Here is a 14994-nt window from a genome sequence, read left to right as displayed (position 1 = left end):
TGTGTTTGTAATGCAACCACTGTCCATAATATACAACAAAACAACCCCCCCCCCACCCCCCACCCCACTCCAAGAAACGCCTCGTTGTTTCCTCTGGTGTTATAATAAAAAGCAATGCTTATATTTTAATGTGATTGTTTTTCAAAGGTTTAAAGGAAAATCGATGTTGTCTTTTGACAGATGATTTTTGATATGAATGCAAACTGTTGGATGCACAGTCCTGTGCTATCAATGTCCCTATTGCTCAGTCGCACTGCTCTTTGCTTAAGTTATAGTTAAGGGCAGTTTTCTTTTGAAATCCAAATCTTTAGAAAACTCAAACTTTATAAAAGCAAAGTTTCAAACTTCTGGGGGAAGGGGTTAAATGTGCGGGAATCACTTTAATTTGATTTTTTTAAACCTATTTTGGTTACCTGGTATCCCTCCCTTCACTGGTGATAGATATCTGGCTGATATTTATACTATACTGGCTGTACCAGTTGCAGTTAGGCTTGCAACCAAGCGATCCAATATGAAATGTAGATTTCAGTGATACTACTCACAAATCACTTAACATGCCATAAACACTGTGTGTACACCTTAAGCAAAACTGCCATACATGTGCGATGAGCTTGTTTTGGTCTTGAAATGCTTAATCTTCGCTTCTTAGGCATCGTAAAGAAAATGTGCTATTGAACGCGTACAGACGATGTTCTATCTGATGTCGCAAATTAATCATGTTACAGTAATACTGTAACTTTATAACTCCATTTCATATGTTCTTATTGCAATGTGCGCTTTAATATTTGGCGAGATTTCCGTGCACTGGCAAAATTGCCGCACACATATTTTGGTATCATCTTGTCAACAATCATAGATAGTGACTCAATACTTTTCGTATATTCGTTTTTAGACTTGGCTATTACAGTGATACCTCTCACAAACCATTTTACATGCCATAAATCCTGTATGCTTTAACATTGTGCTAAATTACCACACACCACCAAAACTGCCACACATATATTTTGATATTATCTCATCAACGATTGTAGATACTGACTGATTTTTGTATGCTCGTTTTTAGAGCTGGCATTTTTGGCCACTGACAAACAATTTTATATGCCATATAACCCTACGTGCGCACCTTAAGCAAAACTGCCATACATGTGTAATGAGCTTATTTAGGTCATAGTTCATCAATGATAGGAAACCCCGCCAAACTAAAAATCTGCCTATGACACTCCCCTATGCAAGACCTTTCCGATGAGGTATAAATCATGTCTCTAGGTCAATCGGTTATTGTGTTATTGGCGGACAGACAGACACATAGACAGACATTTTGCCTTTGTTAGTAGAGATTATAAAAATGAGTGAAATTATAATTATTGCTCTGCACAAATTGGCTGCTGGGTTCACCTGCAAAACAACGTCATTGCACTTTACAGTATATCCTGAAGCGTGTGAAAGGTACTATTATCAAATGTAAGGATTATTAATATTATTATCTAATCCTTGCATTTGATGTAATATCATGTTGAGATGTCTCAAAGCACTTCGCAGGATTTTACCGTAAAGTGTAGTGCCTGTGTTTTGTGGATGAATGTCACAGACAATTCATTCACAGCAATGTCCCACAAATGGCTATGAAGTGAGTGACCAATTTTATTTTGGGTGAACTGTTGGCCAGGAAACTAAGAGAAACACACAGAGCTGCGGGATTACAGATACAAAGTGAAATGAGAATGGAGGGACATTTTTCCTTCCTCTCTATAGGCACGGGATCTGTGTCTAATCCACAGCACAGAGGCCATGCTTTAACTGGCTGATATATACTAGCAATATACCATCAATGTCCCTTTATTCAGGAATCAAATCTGCGAGCTTCTGGTGTATATGGTCTAGCGCTACCCTGAATTAATTACTAGGTCATCAGGAAAACTCATATTTTTACTTATACCAGTTTGGGAATTTTCAGACACTTATACCTGAGTATTGGAGCTCTGGAGTTAGGTCAGCGGGTTAATTGCCTTGCAAAAGGCTTTATCAGAGAAAGTGGAATACTTTGTGGATAGTGCCTTATCTACTTTGTGACTGGTAGAGATTTGGAATACTAATTACATACACCAAACCAGTTTTGAGTTTCACTATCGTGCCAGAAATGTTTCAACACTTCCTTGTTTAATCATCAATTATACCCTTGAAAACAAGCACTTACAAACCGGGAAACACAGACGGATAACACGTCTCTGAACTGTATCCAGTGAAAGCAATATCCCAGAACAGTGTGTTAGTGGGATCATCTGAGTAAACTGTGAGGCTATGCAAAGCACTTAAGCGCTATTGTCACTTTGTTAATTACTGTATAGAGTTACCGATACTCCAGAGGCTCCTTAGTGTTTGCACTCCTTTGAAGCCAAATGAAATTGTTTGTGGATCAATGGTTTACTCTAGAGGATAATCTTCAGGCTGGCAGGCGTTACAAGACAGCAGCACATTAGAGGGATTCAGGTAATACCTTAAACCGTGAAAACAGATCTGGAGAGATTTATTAATGTCATCACAACCTGAGCTGTGACCTGGCTGAGCAATCCCTGCTGGTTGTACAGTATTATTTTTACCCCATTTCACTCACCCGTCTTTCAGAGACTGCAACTGGCTCCCTTTTGAGCAGTAATGTCAGAACTATAGTGATAATAATCCTTGCATTTGATGTAGTCCTTCCACTTCAGGAAGATGTCGCAAAGCCACTCACAGGATATATTGTGAAGTGTAGTGACTGTGTATTTGTAAGCGAACGTATACTGGGATATCATAGTATAGTTTGGTTGTTGTGACCTAAAGGGAGCCAGTGCAGAGAACAAGCCCAATCCTCAGTGTTAAAAGGTACACCTTGAGGAACAACTAAAGCAGAGGTTCCAGACAAAAGAATAGGATGTAATAGAGGTGCATGTATGATGCTGAATGAGATGGAGAAAGCAGACCTAAAACAATATTTTCAGATATATAAACGCAGCAGAACAAGAGGGCACAAGTGTTGTGAAGAGCAGTTGGGATGTATATATTCCTAAGGTTTGATAACAGCGCCTTATCACATCGTTGAGATGTCTCAAAGTGCTTTTACAGAATATACTATGAAGTGAATTGACTGTATTTTGTGGGCAAATTTCTTTTGAAAGGAATTAGCTTGTGTGATTAATGATTTATATTCCTGGTAACCTCAGATGCTGAACCAGCTGTCTTTGCCTCGAGTCTTAAATGGACAGACCCGTGAGATAAAATGTGAAGGCAACAGTCCAGTGCTGGCAGGGTGTACATTTACACTCCCAGGCTAAATAAGTTTAAACTTTATCCATCAATACTTCAAAGTTCACTTTTAACAACACAGCACATCTTACTCTATTTTTGTCCTTTCATTCCTTGAAGGTGACGTCTCGGGTGTCAATACCTTGCCAAAGCTTGAGCTCAGAGATCACATTTGATATAACCTCACAGTACAGATGAAGTGAAAGGTAATAATGACAAAGTCACTCACAGTAATCTTTTACATGCATTTCCTTATATACAGAACACACATGGAATAACTGAGAGGTGTTTTTTGACAAGAATGCTCATGGGTATTGCTTGTGAAACAAATTCAAGTTACAGCATTTTATGACCGTAATACCCTAAGACCTTAGACCCGCATGGCTTGTGTGTTGTATAAACAAGGGCTGCAGTGACAAAATACCACAGCTGTAAACATATATGACTGGAAAAAAATCTGCACAATTGTGCAAATGGTCAACGGAAGTGACTTGTAATGCAGTTTAAAGAATTTCAAACCTGTAGATTGGACAGCAATGTAACAACAAAATTACATTTGTATAGCACCTTTCATGTCAGGAGGACATTCCAAGGCGCTGGATAGTCAGTGTTTCAGACCCGAGCGGGGAGTTGGGATCGGGGAAGGAGGGCGGGGGGGGGAGCAGGCAGGATCGTAACGGGTCAGAGGTAGGGGGAGCAAGGCCATGGAAGGCTTTGAAGGTGAGGATCAGAATCTTGAACTGTATCCTCTGAGTGATGGGAAGCCAGTGGAGTCAGGCGAGGATGGGGGTGAATGCATCTGAAAATAAAAGATTGGTTTATCTAAAGTGTGGAATAATCATGACAATAGAAAGTTGTTGTAAACTCTATTAAAGCAGTCTGGTGGAATCAATGATCTATTGAACCACAATTGCATGTCCATGTTCTTTTGTAACTTCTTCATACACCAGAGGGTGGTGCAAAAGTAGAACTCACTGCTGGAAGCTGTGGTTGAAGCAAATATCAATGTGTTTAAGAGGAAACGTGACACATACATAAGGGAGAAGGGAATAGAGGGGTATAAGAGAGGGGTATAAGAGAGGGGAATTGGAGGGGTGGGGGCTAATGCGGATTATAAGCCAATCACAGACTTAAACCAATGGTGAAATGGTGAAACTGCAGTAAATCTCTCTCCTGCCTCTTGTTTTTATTGAGCACATACGAGACACCACCCAGATCGACCGGTTGGAGATCTCTGGTTTAGATCAAGCGAAGATGGGAATGTATGCTGTGGTTTTCTCAGTAGCTGATGTATTGATGTGTATTTGTGTGTGTGTTACTGTGTTTAAATACAACTGGCAGTTTTGTAACACGTCCCACAAGACGTAGAGCCTGGTGTCACAAACTGTAGACATCATGCCAGGGAGTCTACGGGGGCATAGAGAGGCATTCATTGCAAAATCCTTGCAGTGAAAACCTTTGGGTTGTCACACTGGGGCCAGGAGCTTTTACCGTGCTGTGCATCGTAAGAAAAAAAAATCAGTTCACTTTTTTCTCGTAGAAATTGAAACAAGAGGTAAACCCCACCAGTCCCTCATTTCCCAATCGCCATTGTGAATATTTAAAACTGTAGAACACACCGTGGCTTAAATGTTCAGGGCAACAGGTGAGAATAAACAACCCTATGTCAGCCTGTCTGTTGGCAGAGTTCCTCCCAGTAATCCAGCATTCTGTGCTGTGTGGCGTTGCCCTGTAACACACGAGGCTCCTATTAGACACAGGCCTGGACCGAGTCTCTCTGACTGTAAACCCGCAGCTCTTCTCAGCTGTGATCTGCATTGTGTAGTGACTGGCTCCTTCTCCCTGAGGTTCGAGGGTCGCCTCTCAGTCGTACTCTGAACCAATGGTTATGCTGAGCTCCTCGCCCAAAATGTGAGTTTCGTGAAACCATTTATTCGTGTCCAATACAACTAAGAGGAAGGAAAGAGAAGACTTAGATCAACAGATGAGACTCTTCCCTTTCATTCTGTAACCTAGAATCACCTGCATAATCATAATAATCCTTGCATTTGACATAGCCCCTTATCACATCATTAAGACATCTCAGTGCTTCACAGGCTATAGTGTAAAGTGGATTGACTGTGTATTTTGTGGGCAAAACACGGTAGCCAGTTTGTGCACAGCAACGTCCCACAAATAGCCAACGAGCGAGTGACTATTTTTGTTTGGGGGATTGTTGGCCAGGACATTGGGAGAAACTCCCTTCACTTTTCAAACAGTGCCATGGGATCTTTAACATGCAGGCGAGACCTCGGTTTAACGTCTCATCTGAAGGACAGTACCTCCAACAATGCACCCCCGCCTCCCACCCCCGCACTGAATTCAAGCGTCAGCTTAGACTAAGTGACTCTAAGTCCCAATAATGCTCTCCAAGTCTTCTCTGAGAAGTTTGTTTTCATGTTTCAAGAGCCCTAGCTTTCCTCATCGCTGATTCCATTGAACACTTGTCGCTCTAACCTGTTCTGTCTCATCTCGTACCACCTCGAGGCAGATTTTATTAAGAAAAACCCAAAGCCCCAGTACTCACTGATCTGCCCTGGATAGACGACCGTTTCCAGAAGAGGGCATTCGTAGTAACATTCTGCCGGAGGTTCCAGCCTCCAGTGTTTGGTACCCCTGATCTGGGCCTGCCATGATGGGTTATCTACATCATCAATCTGAATAAAGACACATCAGGTACAACATTAACAGAAACGTGCAGACAGCGATGCCAACACTGCAATCTTTCAAACGGAAAAACATTTATCATCATACAGAGTGTGCATTCCATCCCAGACATGAGAATTTCCACACATAGGTGGGTTGCATGGGACTCCGTCTGGTTTGGATGCTCTCTAACACAGCGACATAGTTCACACTGATGTCCAAAGAACTAAAATTTTCTCAATTGAATAATAATTCTTGGATTTGATAATAGCACCTTATCATGTTGTTGAAACCTCTCAAAGCGCTTCACAAGATTTACTGTAAAGTGTAATAACTATTTGGAGGCAAATGCAGCAGCCAATTTGTGCCCAGCGATGTCCGACAAACAGCCATGATATGAATGACCAGTTTTATGTATCTGGGTGATGGTTGGCCAGGAGAAACTCTTTGTCTTTTTAATTAATGCTGTGAGATCTTTATTATCTACCTGAATAGGCAAATAGACCTTGGCTTAACGTTTTATCCGAGGGATGGCCACCTGACAATGCGGCACTCCTGCAGGGTTATAATAAAGTGACGTGAGACTTGAACCCAAAAGATTTATATTTCAACAAGTTGCATTTTAATCTCCAATAACATTAGAATTGAGTCAGGAAAAGGAACGAGTGCCATTTAACTAAGTCTTTGAAGACTGGTTATCAGATCACAGTAGAACTTTAATTTTCTTCCTCGGGAAGTCAAGCAAGAAAAGTTGTAGCTAAACTTGTTTTTAATCCGTTTCCACTTTATGATCCATTAAGTAGCAAGTCACAGACTTGGGCAGAATGGCCGTGTTTCTGAGCCAATCCCTCTATGTTGCATTATTTGATTTGATTAGCCGCTGGTCACTGAACGCGGGTGCGGACTTTGTGATTATCGTTGTCCCTTTCTGCAGATATTTCTGAATGCAAAACTAACGTGATGCATGAGAATAGGGAGCCACAGCAAGAACTGCCTTGGATCACGTGAATTTTACACAAAAATACCTGCTTCCAGGCTGTTGTTTAACCAGCAGTTTCTAAAGCGCAGCAACAAGCGGCACCTGTGAGAGACCAACAACAACAAGATTACATTTATATAGCGACTTTCACTTTGGGAGGACGTCCCAAGGCGCTGAACAGTCAGGTGTTGGGGCCCAAGCATAGGGGAGGGGTGGGGTAGGGGTGAGGGAAGGCAGAGACGTGAGAGGGCGAACAAAGGCACGATCGAAGAGAAGTCTTGAGAGCGGCCTTGGAGGAGGCAAGGGAGGAAGCGAGGCGAAGGGACCGTGGGATGGAGTTCCAGAGTGAGGGGGCAGAGAGGCTGAAAGCCCGGCCACTGATGGAAGGGCGGAGGACATGGAGCAGGCCGGAGCCCGCTGAATGGAGGGAGCAGGTAGGTTGGTCGGGAGTCAGCAGGTCAGAGAGGTAGGAAGGGGCAAGGCCATGGATGGCCTTGAAAGTGAGGGCAAGGATCTTGAACTCGATCCTCTGGGGGATGGATAGCCAGTGGAGTCGGACGAGGGTGGGAGTGATGGAGTCACGGAGCCTGGTGCATGAGAGTAGACCAGAACTGAACTTCAAAATGTTTGAACAGCAATTCTCAGTGCAACGTTATCCCTTTATGTAAACAGTCACAGCTCTTGTTGCTCTTACATGCATATGGGCTCCATGCCCCGGCACTCCCATGAATATCCAGTCCATTTTACTGGATTCAGAAATGGTTGGAATAAAATAGGGTCGTTTGTAGTGCTGTCTCAGGATGTTGGCTACACTGGAGTTGCAGTTACTCCTGTGGAATTGAAGCAGAGTTAACTATTACGAAATAGAATTCCTGTTCATTATTCCTTATTCATTATTCCTGTTGTCCCCACCGCCACACACACACAATCTTGCCCTCTCTTTATCTATCTTTAAAACCCACCTTAAGACTCCCTCTTCGACAGCACCCCCTTCTCCCTTGCTCAGCATTCAACTTCACCCTATCTTGGGTGAAGTGCATTGTATAAATGCATGTTGTATCCTTGTTACAAATCACTTTCTTATAGCGAAGTACAAAATAACAGCCCTGCAACTCTCCTCCTGTGACATCCATTGGAAGGTTATGCTCTAAAGCCATACAAGGTTTGTGACTCACTATTAACACCGACTAATTGCATTCCACACACTATTTTTCATTAACTGGTGGAAGAGAATTTATTGGGATTATATTGTACAATGCTCTAGTTGGTTTGGACCAACTTATAAAGATTGGCCCATCCCTCTGAAGTACAGGTGCCAATTTCCATAAATTGTGACATTTTCCTTAACTGCGGTGCAATAAACAAGTTTTTTTTAACCATAAAACAGTAATGAGAACAAGCTGTGACATCAAAGCCCAGCTTTCTGTTAAAACTGCAGGTCTTGCCATTGAGTTGCTGCCACGGACAGAGTGCGTTATTGTATGTTGCCCTCGTGGCTCAATGCAAACCGATCGATTCCATGGTCTTCGCCCTCATATAAATCCCTTCACGCCCCAACACTTCCCCCTATCTCTGATCAACTTGTTCCCCACTGCTCTAACCGCCCCTTACGCTCAGCTGACCCATGCTTGCTGCTTGCTCCATCTGTGCCACCATTGATAAGTCATTACTCCTCCAAACCTCTGGAACTCTGACTCCATCCCTCCAACTCGTCCTCTCTCTCTCTCTCTCTCTCTCTCTCACATCTATCTTCAAATACCACCTTACAACCGTCTTACATCTGACAATTCAACCGATCACCTCCTCCAATTCCCTTCCTCCTGGCTGGGTATCCAACCCCGTCACTGTGGTGGCTCCGCGACATTATCGCGTTATCCTTGGTGAAGGGCGTTACGTAAATGTGATTTGTTGTTGTTGTTGTTGTTGCTACAAAGCAGCCGCCGATGACATACAAACGGAAATCAGGCTCCGGTGTATCCCACTGTTCTGAACGCAAAGAGCCTACAAGGTGAACAGCCACCGTTGTCAACCAACAACAACAACAACCACCGCCTGCCGTTACAAAGCACCTTTCCCACACAGAAAAATAAGCGATACGGCCGCGGGCTCGACGGCCAAGGGCGGCGGGGGCCGCGGGCGGCGGGGCCGAGGGCGGCGGGGGCCCAGGGCGGCGGGGGCCCAGGGCGGCGGGGGCCGGGCAGCCGGTCAGGGGCCTCCGAGCGGAGGGCGCAGGAGGTCCGGTAAGGGTTTCGTTGGTTTCGCGCCGGTGGGGAGGAGAAGGGCTTTCGAAGGCGACGACCAGGATCTTGAACTCGACCCCTGTGGGGAATGGGGGTGAGACCCGCTCACACGGACCCTCCAGGGGAGGGGAGGAGGGGAGGGAGTGGGGGGAGGGAGGGCGGTGAAGAGGGTGGGGGTTGGGGTGGAGGGGGGTTGAGAGATGTCCCCAAAGTGCGGGTCAAGAGTGAAGGGGTACGTCTGGAGGAGGGCTTCGAACCCGTGGGGGGGGGACACGACGGGGATTGGGGGGCGGGCGGGGGGGCGGGAGGGCGCTCACACACCATCCGATGTACCAGGGCTCGGTGTCGCCCTCCATGCCGGCCCTGCCCGCCTCCATGCGGAACACCTCGGCCAGGTCGTGAAAGTCGGTCTCGTAGGGGAAGAACTGGCAGTCGGGGCTGGTGCCAGTCCTGGTGCCCGGTGCCGGGCGGCCCTCGCCCTCGCCCTCGCGCTCCCTCTCGCCGCCGCCGTAGATGCGGGTGAAGAAGTCGAAGCTGAAGACGCCGCCGGCGGTCCAGTTCCTCTGCCCGTCCTCCACCACCACGGGCTGCATGGAGTAGGCGTAGCGCCGCAGGAACTCCTCTTGGCTCAGGTTGCTCCTGCGGTGCACGGCGCTCACGTGGCGGCAGCGCTCACAGTCCAGCGGCGCCCGGAACAGCGAGGCCCTCAGCGGCGGCAGGTCCACCAGGCACAGCTCGGTGTCGGGCGGCGGGCCCAGCGCCAGGCCCAGGCCCAGGCCCAGGCCCAGGCCCGGGCCGAGCCACAGGCCCAGCGCCGAGCGGCGCAGCGCAGCCCCGGACAGCAGCAGCAGCAGCGAGAGCGGCAGCAGCAGGAGGAGGAGGAGGGGGAGCGGCCACGGCCCGCGCCGCTTCCCCCGGGCCGCGCGTCGCTCTCCCCGCAGGAGGGCCCTCACCGCCGGCAGCCCCGCGATGTCGCGCTCGCTCAGGCCCGAGCTCAGCGCCAGCGACACCAGCTCCTCCACCCGCTGCCGGTCCAGGCCCAGGCCCAGGCCCCGGCCTCGGCCCCCGCTCGCCCGCACTCTGCCCGCCGGCCGCCATCGCGCCGGCCCCATGGCTGCAGCGGCCGCCCCCCCCCGCCCCGCCCCGCGCCGCCAGCAACGTGTAGCCCAAAAGTAGCCCCCAAAAAGTAGCCCCAACGCCCTGGTTCGTCACGTCCCGCGTGTGGCCGCCGGCGGCGCCTTTGGGCTGATTTCGGCTGATTTAGTGATTTTCTGAAACCGCGTTAAGAAAAAAAATAGGTTTTTTCCCCCCCCCCCCGCCACCCCCACCCCCTAAAAAAAACACACACGTTTTGGCAAAGTTTCATTTTTCAAAAAAATGTAATCATAAAAAAATGCAAAATATTAAAAAATATATATATATTTTATATATCACTTTTCTCACCAAAAAAACACAACCCCCCCTCCACCCCCTTACCCACTGGGGCTGGAACACCAGTGTACTGCTGTGCATTTACTGTATATGTTAATGTGCATTGATGCAAAGACATCAGAGTGACTGTGCACCAGTATTAATGTGCATCAATGTCAATGCATATTAATAATAAATAAATTGGTTATAAATAAATACTATTTACGCTAATAACAAATGAATCGGTCACTTCAACCCACAAACTCAAAACACACGGCTGTTTGTGGCTTCGCTGCTGTGCGCAATTGGCTGCCGCGTTCCGCCCACAATACACGCAGTCACTACACTTCACGATGCATCCCGTGAAGCGCTTCGAGACGTCACGAAGACCCGATGAAGCGCTGTGTGTAAAAAAAAAATGGCAAGGATTAACATTGTTATTCACGCAGCAAGAGCGACCGTGCAGCTGTGCGAATGCATCGCCACTCTCAATGCGCATCAGTGTCTCCCCGCGCGTCCAGATGTTAATATGCGTCGATGCAAATGCATCGGGAAAAAATGTGCGTCCGTGGGTCGAGGTGCACCAGCGTGAACGCCAATCAACAAATGAATGTGCATCGGGAACATTAATCGGTGTCAATTAATCATCGAGACCCGGTACGCGACATGTTTGTTCGCGGGCATTAAAACCCACTGGTTTCCCAAAGTCCCGGCAGAGGAGACTCGGTGTGGTTCTGACCGTCGTCATCCCGGCCTTCGGCGCCTTCAGCTCCCCTCTCGACTCTCTTCCCCCTCCTCGCTCCCTCCCTTCCCTCCCCTCCCCCTGACCATATCCCCCCTCCTCGCTCCCCCCCCTCCCCTCACCCTGACCATATCCCCCCTCATCGCTCCCTCCCTTCCCTCCCCTCACCCTGACCATTTCCCCCCTCCTCGCTCCCCCCCCCTCACCCTGACCATATCCCCCTCCTCGCTCCCTCCCTTCCCTCCCCTCACCCTGACCATTTCCCCCCTCCTCGCTCCCTCCCTCCCTCCTCACCTGACCATATCCCCCCTCCTCGCTCCTCCCTTCCCTCCCCTCACCCTGACCATTTCCCCCCTCCTCGCTCCTCCCTTCCTCCCCTCACCCTGACCATTTACCCCCTCCTCGCTCCCTCCCTTCCCTCCCTCACCCTGACCATTTCCCCCTCCTCGCTCCCTCCCTTCCCTCCCCTCACCCTGACCATATCCCCCCTCCTCGCTCCCTCCCTCCCTCCCCTCACCCTGACCATTTACCCCCTCCTCGCTCCCCCCCTCCCCCTCACCCTGACCATATCCCCCTCCTCGCTCCCTCCTCCCCTCCCCTCCCCCTGACCATTTCCCCCTCCTCGCTCCCTCCCTTCCCTCCCCTCACCCTGACCATTTCCCCCCTCCTCGCTCCCTCCCCTCCCCTGACCATTTCCCCCCTCCTCGCTCCCTCCCTCCCCTCCCCCTGACCATTTCCCCCTCCTCGCTCCCTCCCTCCCCTCCCCTGACCATTTCCCCCCTCCTCGCTCCCTCCCTCCCTCCCCCTGACCATTTCCCCCTCCTCGCTCCCTCCTCCCCTCCCCTCACCCTGACCATTCCCCCCTCCTCGCTCCTCCCTCCCCTCCCCTGACCATTTCCCCCTCCTCGCTCCCTCCTCCCTCCCCTCACCCTGACCATTTCCCCCCTCCTCGCTCCCTCCCTCCCCTCCCCCTGACCATTTCCCCCCTCCTCGCTCCCTCCCTCCCCTCCCCCTGACCATTTCCCCCCTCCTCGCTCCCTCCCTCCCTCCCCTGACCATTCCCCCTCCTCGCTCCCTCCCTTCCCTCCCCTCCCCTGACCATTTCCCCCCTCCTCGCTCCCTCCCTCCCCTCCCCTGACCATTTCCCCCCTCCTCGCTCCCTCCCTCCCCTCCCCTCCCCCTGACCATTTCCCCCTCCTCGCTCCCTCCCTCCCCTCCCCTGACCATTTCCCCCCTCCTCGCTCCCTCCCTCCCCTCCTCACCCTGACCATTTCCCCCTCCTCGCTCCCTCCCTCCCCTCCTCACCCTGACCATTTCCCCCCTCCTCGCTCCCTCCCTCCCTCCCCTCACCCTGACCATTTACCCCCTCCTCGCTCCCTCCCTCCCCTCCCCTCCCCCTGACCATTTCCCCCCTCCTCGCTCCCTCCCTCCCTCCCCTCCCCCTGACCATTTCCCCCCCCAATGCTCGGGTCATGACCCAACTGTGCAGCGCCTCGGGACGTCCTCCTGACGTGAAAGGCGCTTTATAAATGGAATCTTGTTGTTGTTGTTGTTGTTGTTGTGCGCACGGCGAGAGGATCGGACGCAGGAGGATACCAGTCCCGGGTGAAACCCCGGGATCCCTGACCGTGAAGCGCTCTGAGCCGCCGCCCGGGGTGGCGGAGGGCGCGGTGTAAACCCAAGTTGTTGTTGTTGTTGTTACAATGCAAACGCCCGGCCCCGGGGGAGCGAGAGGTTTGGGACAGGATGTTGTTGCTTCTGGGGGGGGGGGAAGAGGGAGAGAAAAAAAAATGGTGGCAATAGAACCAAAAAGCGACAATTTTGAACCATGTGGGAAAAAGGGGGAAGTTCTCAGCGTCTCAGAGCAGAGTAATCCTCTCTGTTTAACCCCGGTCTGGGCACCGAGTGAGCACGAGTCAGGATGGCCGAGCGGTCTAAGGCGCTGCGTTCAGGTCGCAGTCTCCTCTGGAGGCGTGGGTTCGAATCCCACTTCTGACAGTACTTTTCTTTTCATAAATAAAATAAAATGAAACATTTTTAAAAAAAATGTTTCGCGGCTTTCTTTTTCTCTTTTTCTCTCTAGTTTTTTTTTAAGACAGTTAATTCGTCGTTTATTTGTTTGTTGGTTGGTTGGTTGGTTGGTTGGTTGGTTGGTTGGTTGGTTGGTTGGTTGGTTGATTGATTGATTGATTGAACTGTTTTATTTGATTGTTATTTATTTTAAAAATGATTTAACGCGTCGGAATCAGAGAGGATGGACAGGAAACGAACCAAGACCCACCCCCCCAACAAAATACCCCACCACCGCCACCACGCGCCCACACACACGCACAAAGCAAAACTGCATCTCTCACCATTTCGGGGTCCTTTGGCGACCAATTCCATTCGCGTCGATGCCGTTTCGGGGGGGGGATTTGCTTCAAATAAGCAGGTCGGATTTACGAAAGAATACGTCGGCTTGGAATTGCAGGGAATTTACAGGCGCACCACCTCAGCTTTCAAAAACCCCGCTTGCGGGTCCATGGGGGTTGACCGCACCTTCGGCCAACGTTTGCCCGGGACAGTCGTGGGCGGCACTGTTCCTGGTGTTTGAGGGCGATTCAAAATGACAAACTGACAAGGAGCGAAGCGCTCGTAGCCGTAGCGTCATTCAAGAATTCAAGATCCTCATCCTCACCTACAAGGCCATTCACGGCCTCGCTCCCTCCTACCTCTCCGACCTACTATCCCCCTACCTACCTACCCGTACCCTCCGTTCCTCTGGCTCCGGTCTGCTCCACATCCCCCGCCCCAACCGCCCTACCATCGGTGGCCTTCAGCCTCTCAGCCCCGAGGCTCTGGAACTCCATCCCCCAGTGCCTTCGCCGCTTCCTCCCTTTCCTCCTTCAAGGCCGGTCTCAAGACCTTTCTCTTTGACCGTGCCTTCAGCTCCCCTCTCGACTCTCTACCCCCTCCTCGCCCCTCCCTTCCCTCCCCTCACCCTGACCATTTCCCCCCAACGCTCGGGTCCCGACCCCACTGTCCAGTGCCTTGGGACGTCCTCCCGACGTGAACGGCGCTCTATAAATACAATCACGTTGTTGTTGGCCCGCGACGTGCACCGTCGCCGTACCGTATGTCGGCGTGAGGCTAACGTCACTGGTTGGGTTCATTATTCGCCCAAAGAACATAGATCCTTGTTCGTGTCCTGAAAACATAAGAGCTGGACCCCTCCCCTCCGCTCCGCTCCCCCGAGGCTTTTCACATCACACAGTCACACTGCGGACAGTGTAATAACACAGTGGGTGACTCTCTTCGCACTTAAGTAAACCAAGTAAATCAGATGCTGCAGGTGTGTGTGGGTGTGTGTGGGGGATGGGGCTTGGGATTGTTAGTTGGGTCAGACCCCCCCCACCCACCCCTGACCCCCCCCACCCCCACCCCTGACCCCCCGCCCCACCCCTGACCCCCCGCTCTGGGCTGAGAGCCAAAGGAAAAAAATTGTGTCAGAAGTGGGATTCGAACCCGCGCCTCCAAGAGGAGACTGCGACCTGAACGCAGCGCCTTAGACCGCTCGGCCATCCTGACCGCGGGTTCGCTCGTCTCCAGCACAGCGTTAAAAAGCTAAACAGCGACCAAACCCCATTTTATTTATCATTGGTATTATTTCTTATTTA

General features: G+C 50.1%; 1 protein-coding gene and 2 non-coding genes across 3 annotated transcripts; 1 reads left to right on the top strand and 2 right to left on the bottom strand.

The window, feature by feature from the left end:
* Positions 1-3312: 3312 nt before the first annotated feature.
* On the bottom strand, positions 3313-9944 carry LOC121850166. The gene is made up of 4 exons (XM_042340534.1): positions 9508-9944; positions 7641-7776; positions 5849-5978; positions 3313-5231 (listed from the first exon to the last, which is right to left on the bottom strand). Exons 1-4 carry the CDS (start codon positions 9777-9779, stop codon positions 5146-5148), a joined length of 624 nt encoding a protein of 207 aa, XP_042196468.1. The 5' UTR covers positions 9780-9944; the 3' UTR covers positions 3313-5145.
* Positions 9945-13253: 3309 nt separating this feature from the next.
* trnal-cag lies at positions 13254-13336 on the top strand. Its single transcript has one exon. It is a non-coding gene; the product is annotated as a tRNA-Leu (tRNA).
* Positions 13337-14821: 1485 nt separating this feature from the next.
* trnal-cag lies at positions 14822-14905 on the bottom strand. Its single transcript has one exon. It is a non-coding gene; the product is annotated as a tRNA-Leu (tRNA).
* Between the last annotated feature and the right edge of the window lie 89 nt (positions 14906-14994).

The sequence above is a fragment of the Callorhinchus milii genome, unplaced genomic scaffold, assembly GCF_018977255.1.
Source record: "Callorhinchus milii isolate IMCB2004 unplaced genomic scaffold, IMCB_Cmil_1.0 Scaffold14, whole genome shotgun sequence".
Taxonomy (NCBI): Eukaryota; Metazoa; Chordata; class Chondrichthyes; order Chimaeriformes; family Callorhinchidae; genus Callorhinchus; species Callorhinchus milii.
The sequence above is the reverse complement of the archived record's forward strand: the minus strand, read 5'-3'. Positions and strand labels throughout refer to the sequence as shown.

Coding starts and splice junctions, on each gene's coding strand:
- LOC121850166 (XM_042340534.1), bottom strand. CDS start 9,779: ATGCAGCCCGTGGTGGTGGAGGACGGGCAGAGGAACTGGACCGCCGGC. Junction 5,979..7,640: donor GGCATGGAGCCCATATGCAT/GTAAGAGCAACA, acceptor GTCTTTATTCAG/ATTGATGATGTAGATAACCC. Junction 5,232..5,848: donor CGTCTATCCAGGGCAGATCA/GTGAGTACTGGG, acceptor CCTTCCTCTTAG/TTGTATTGGACACGAATAAA.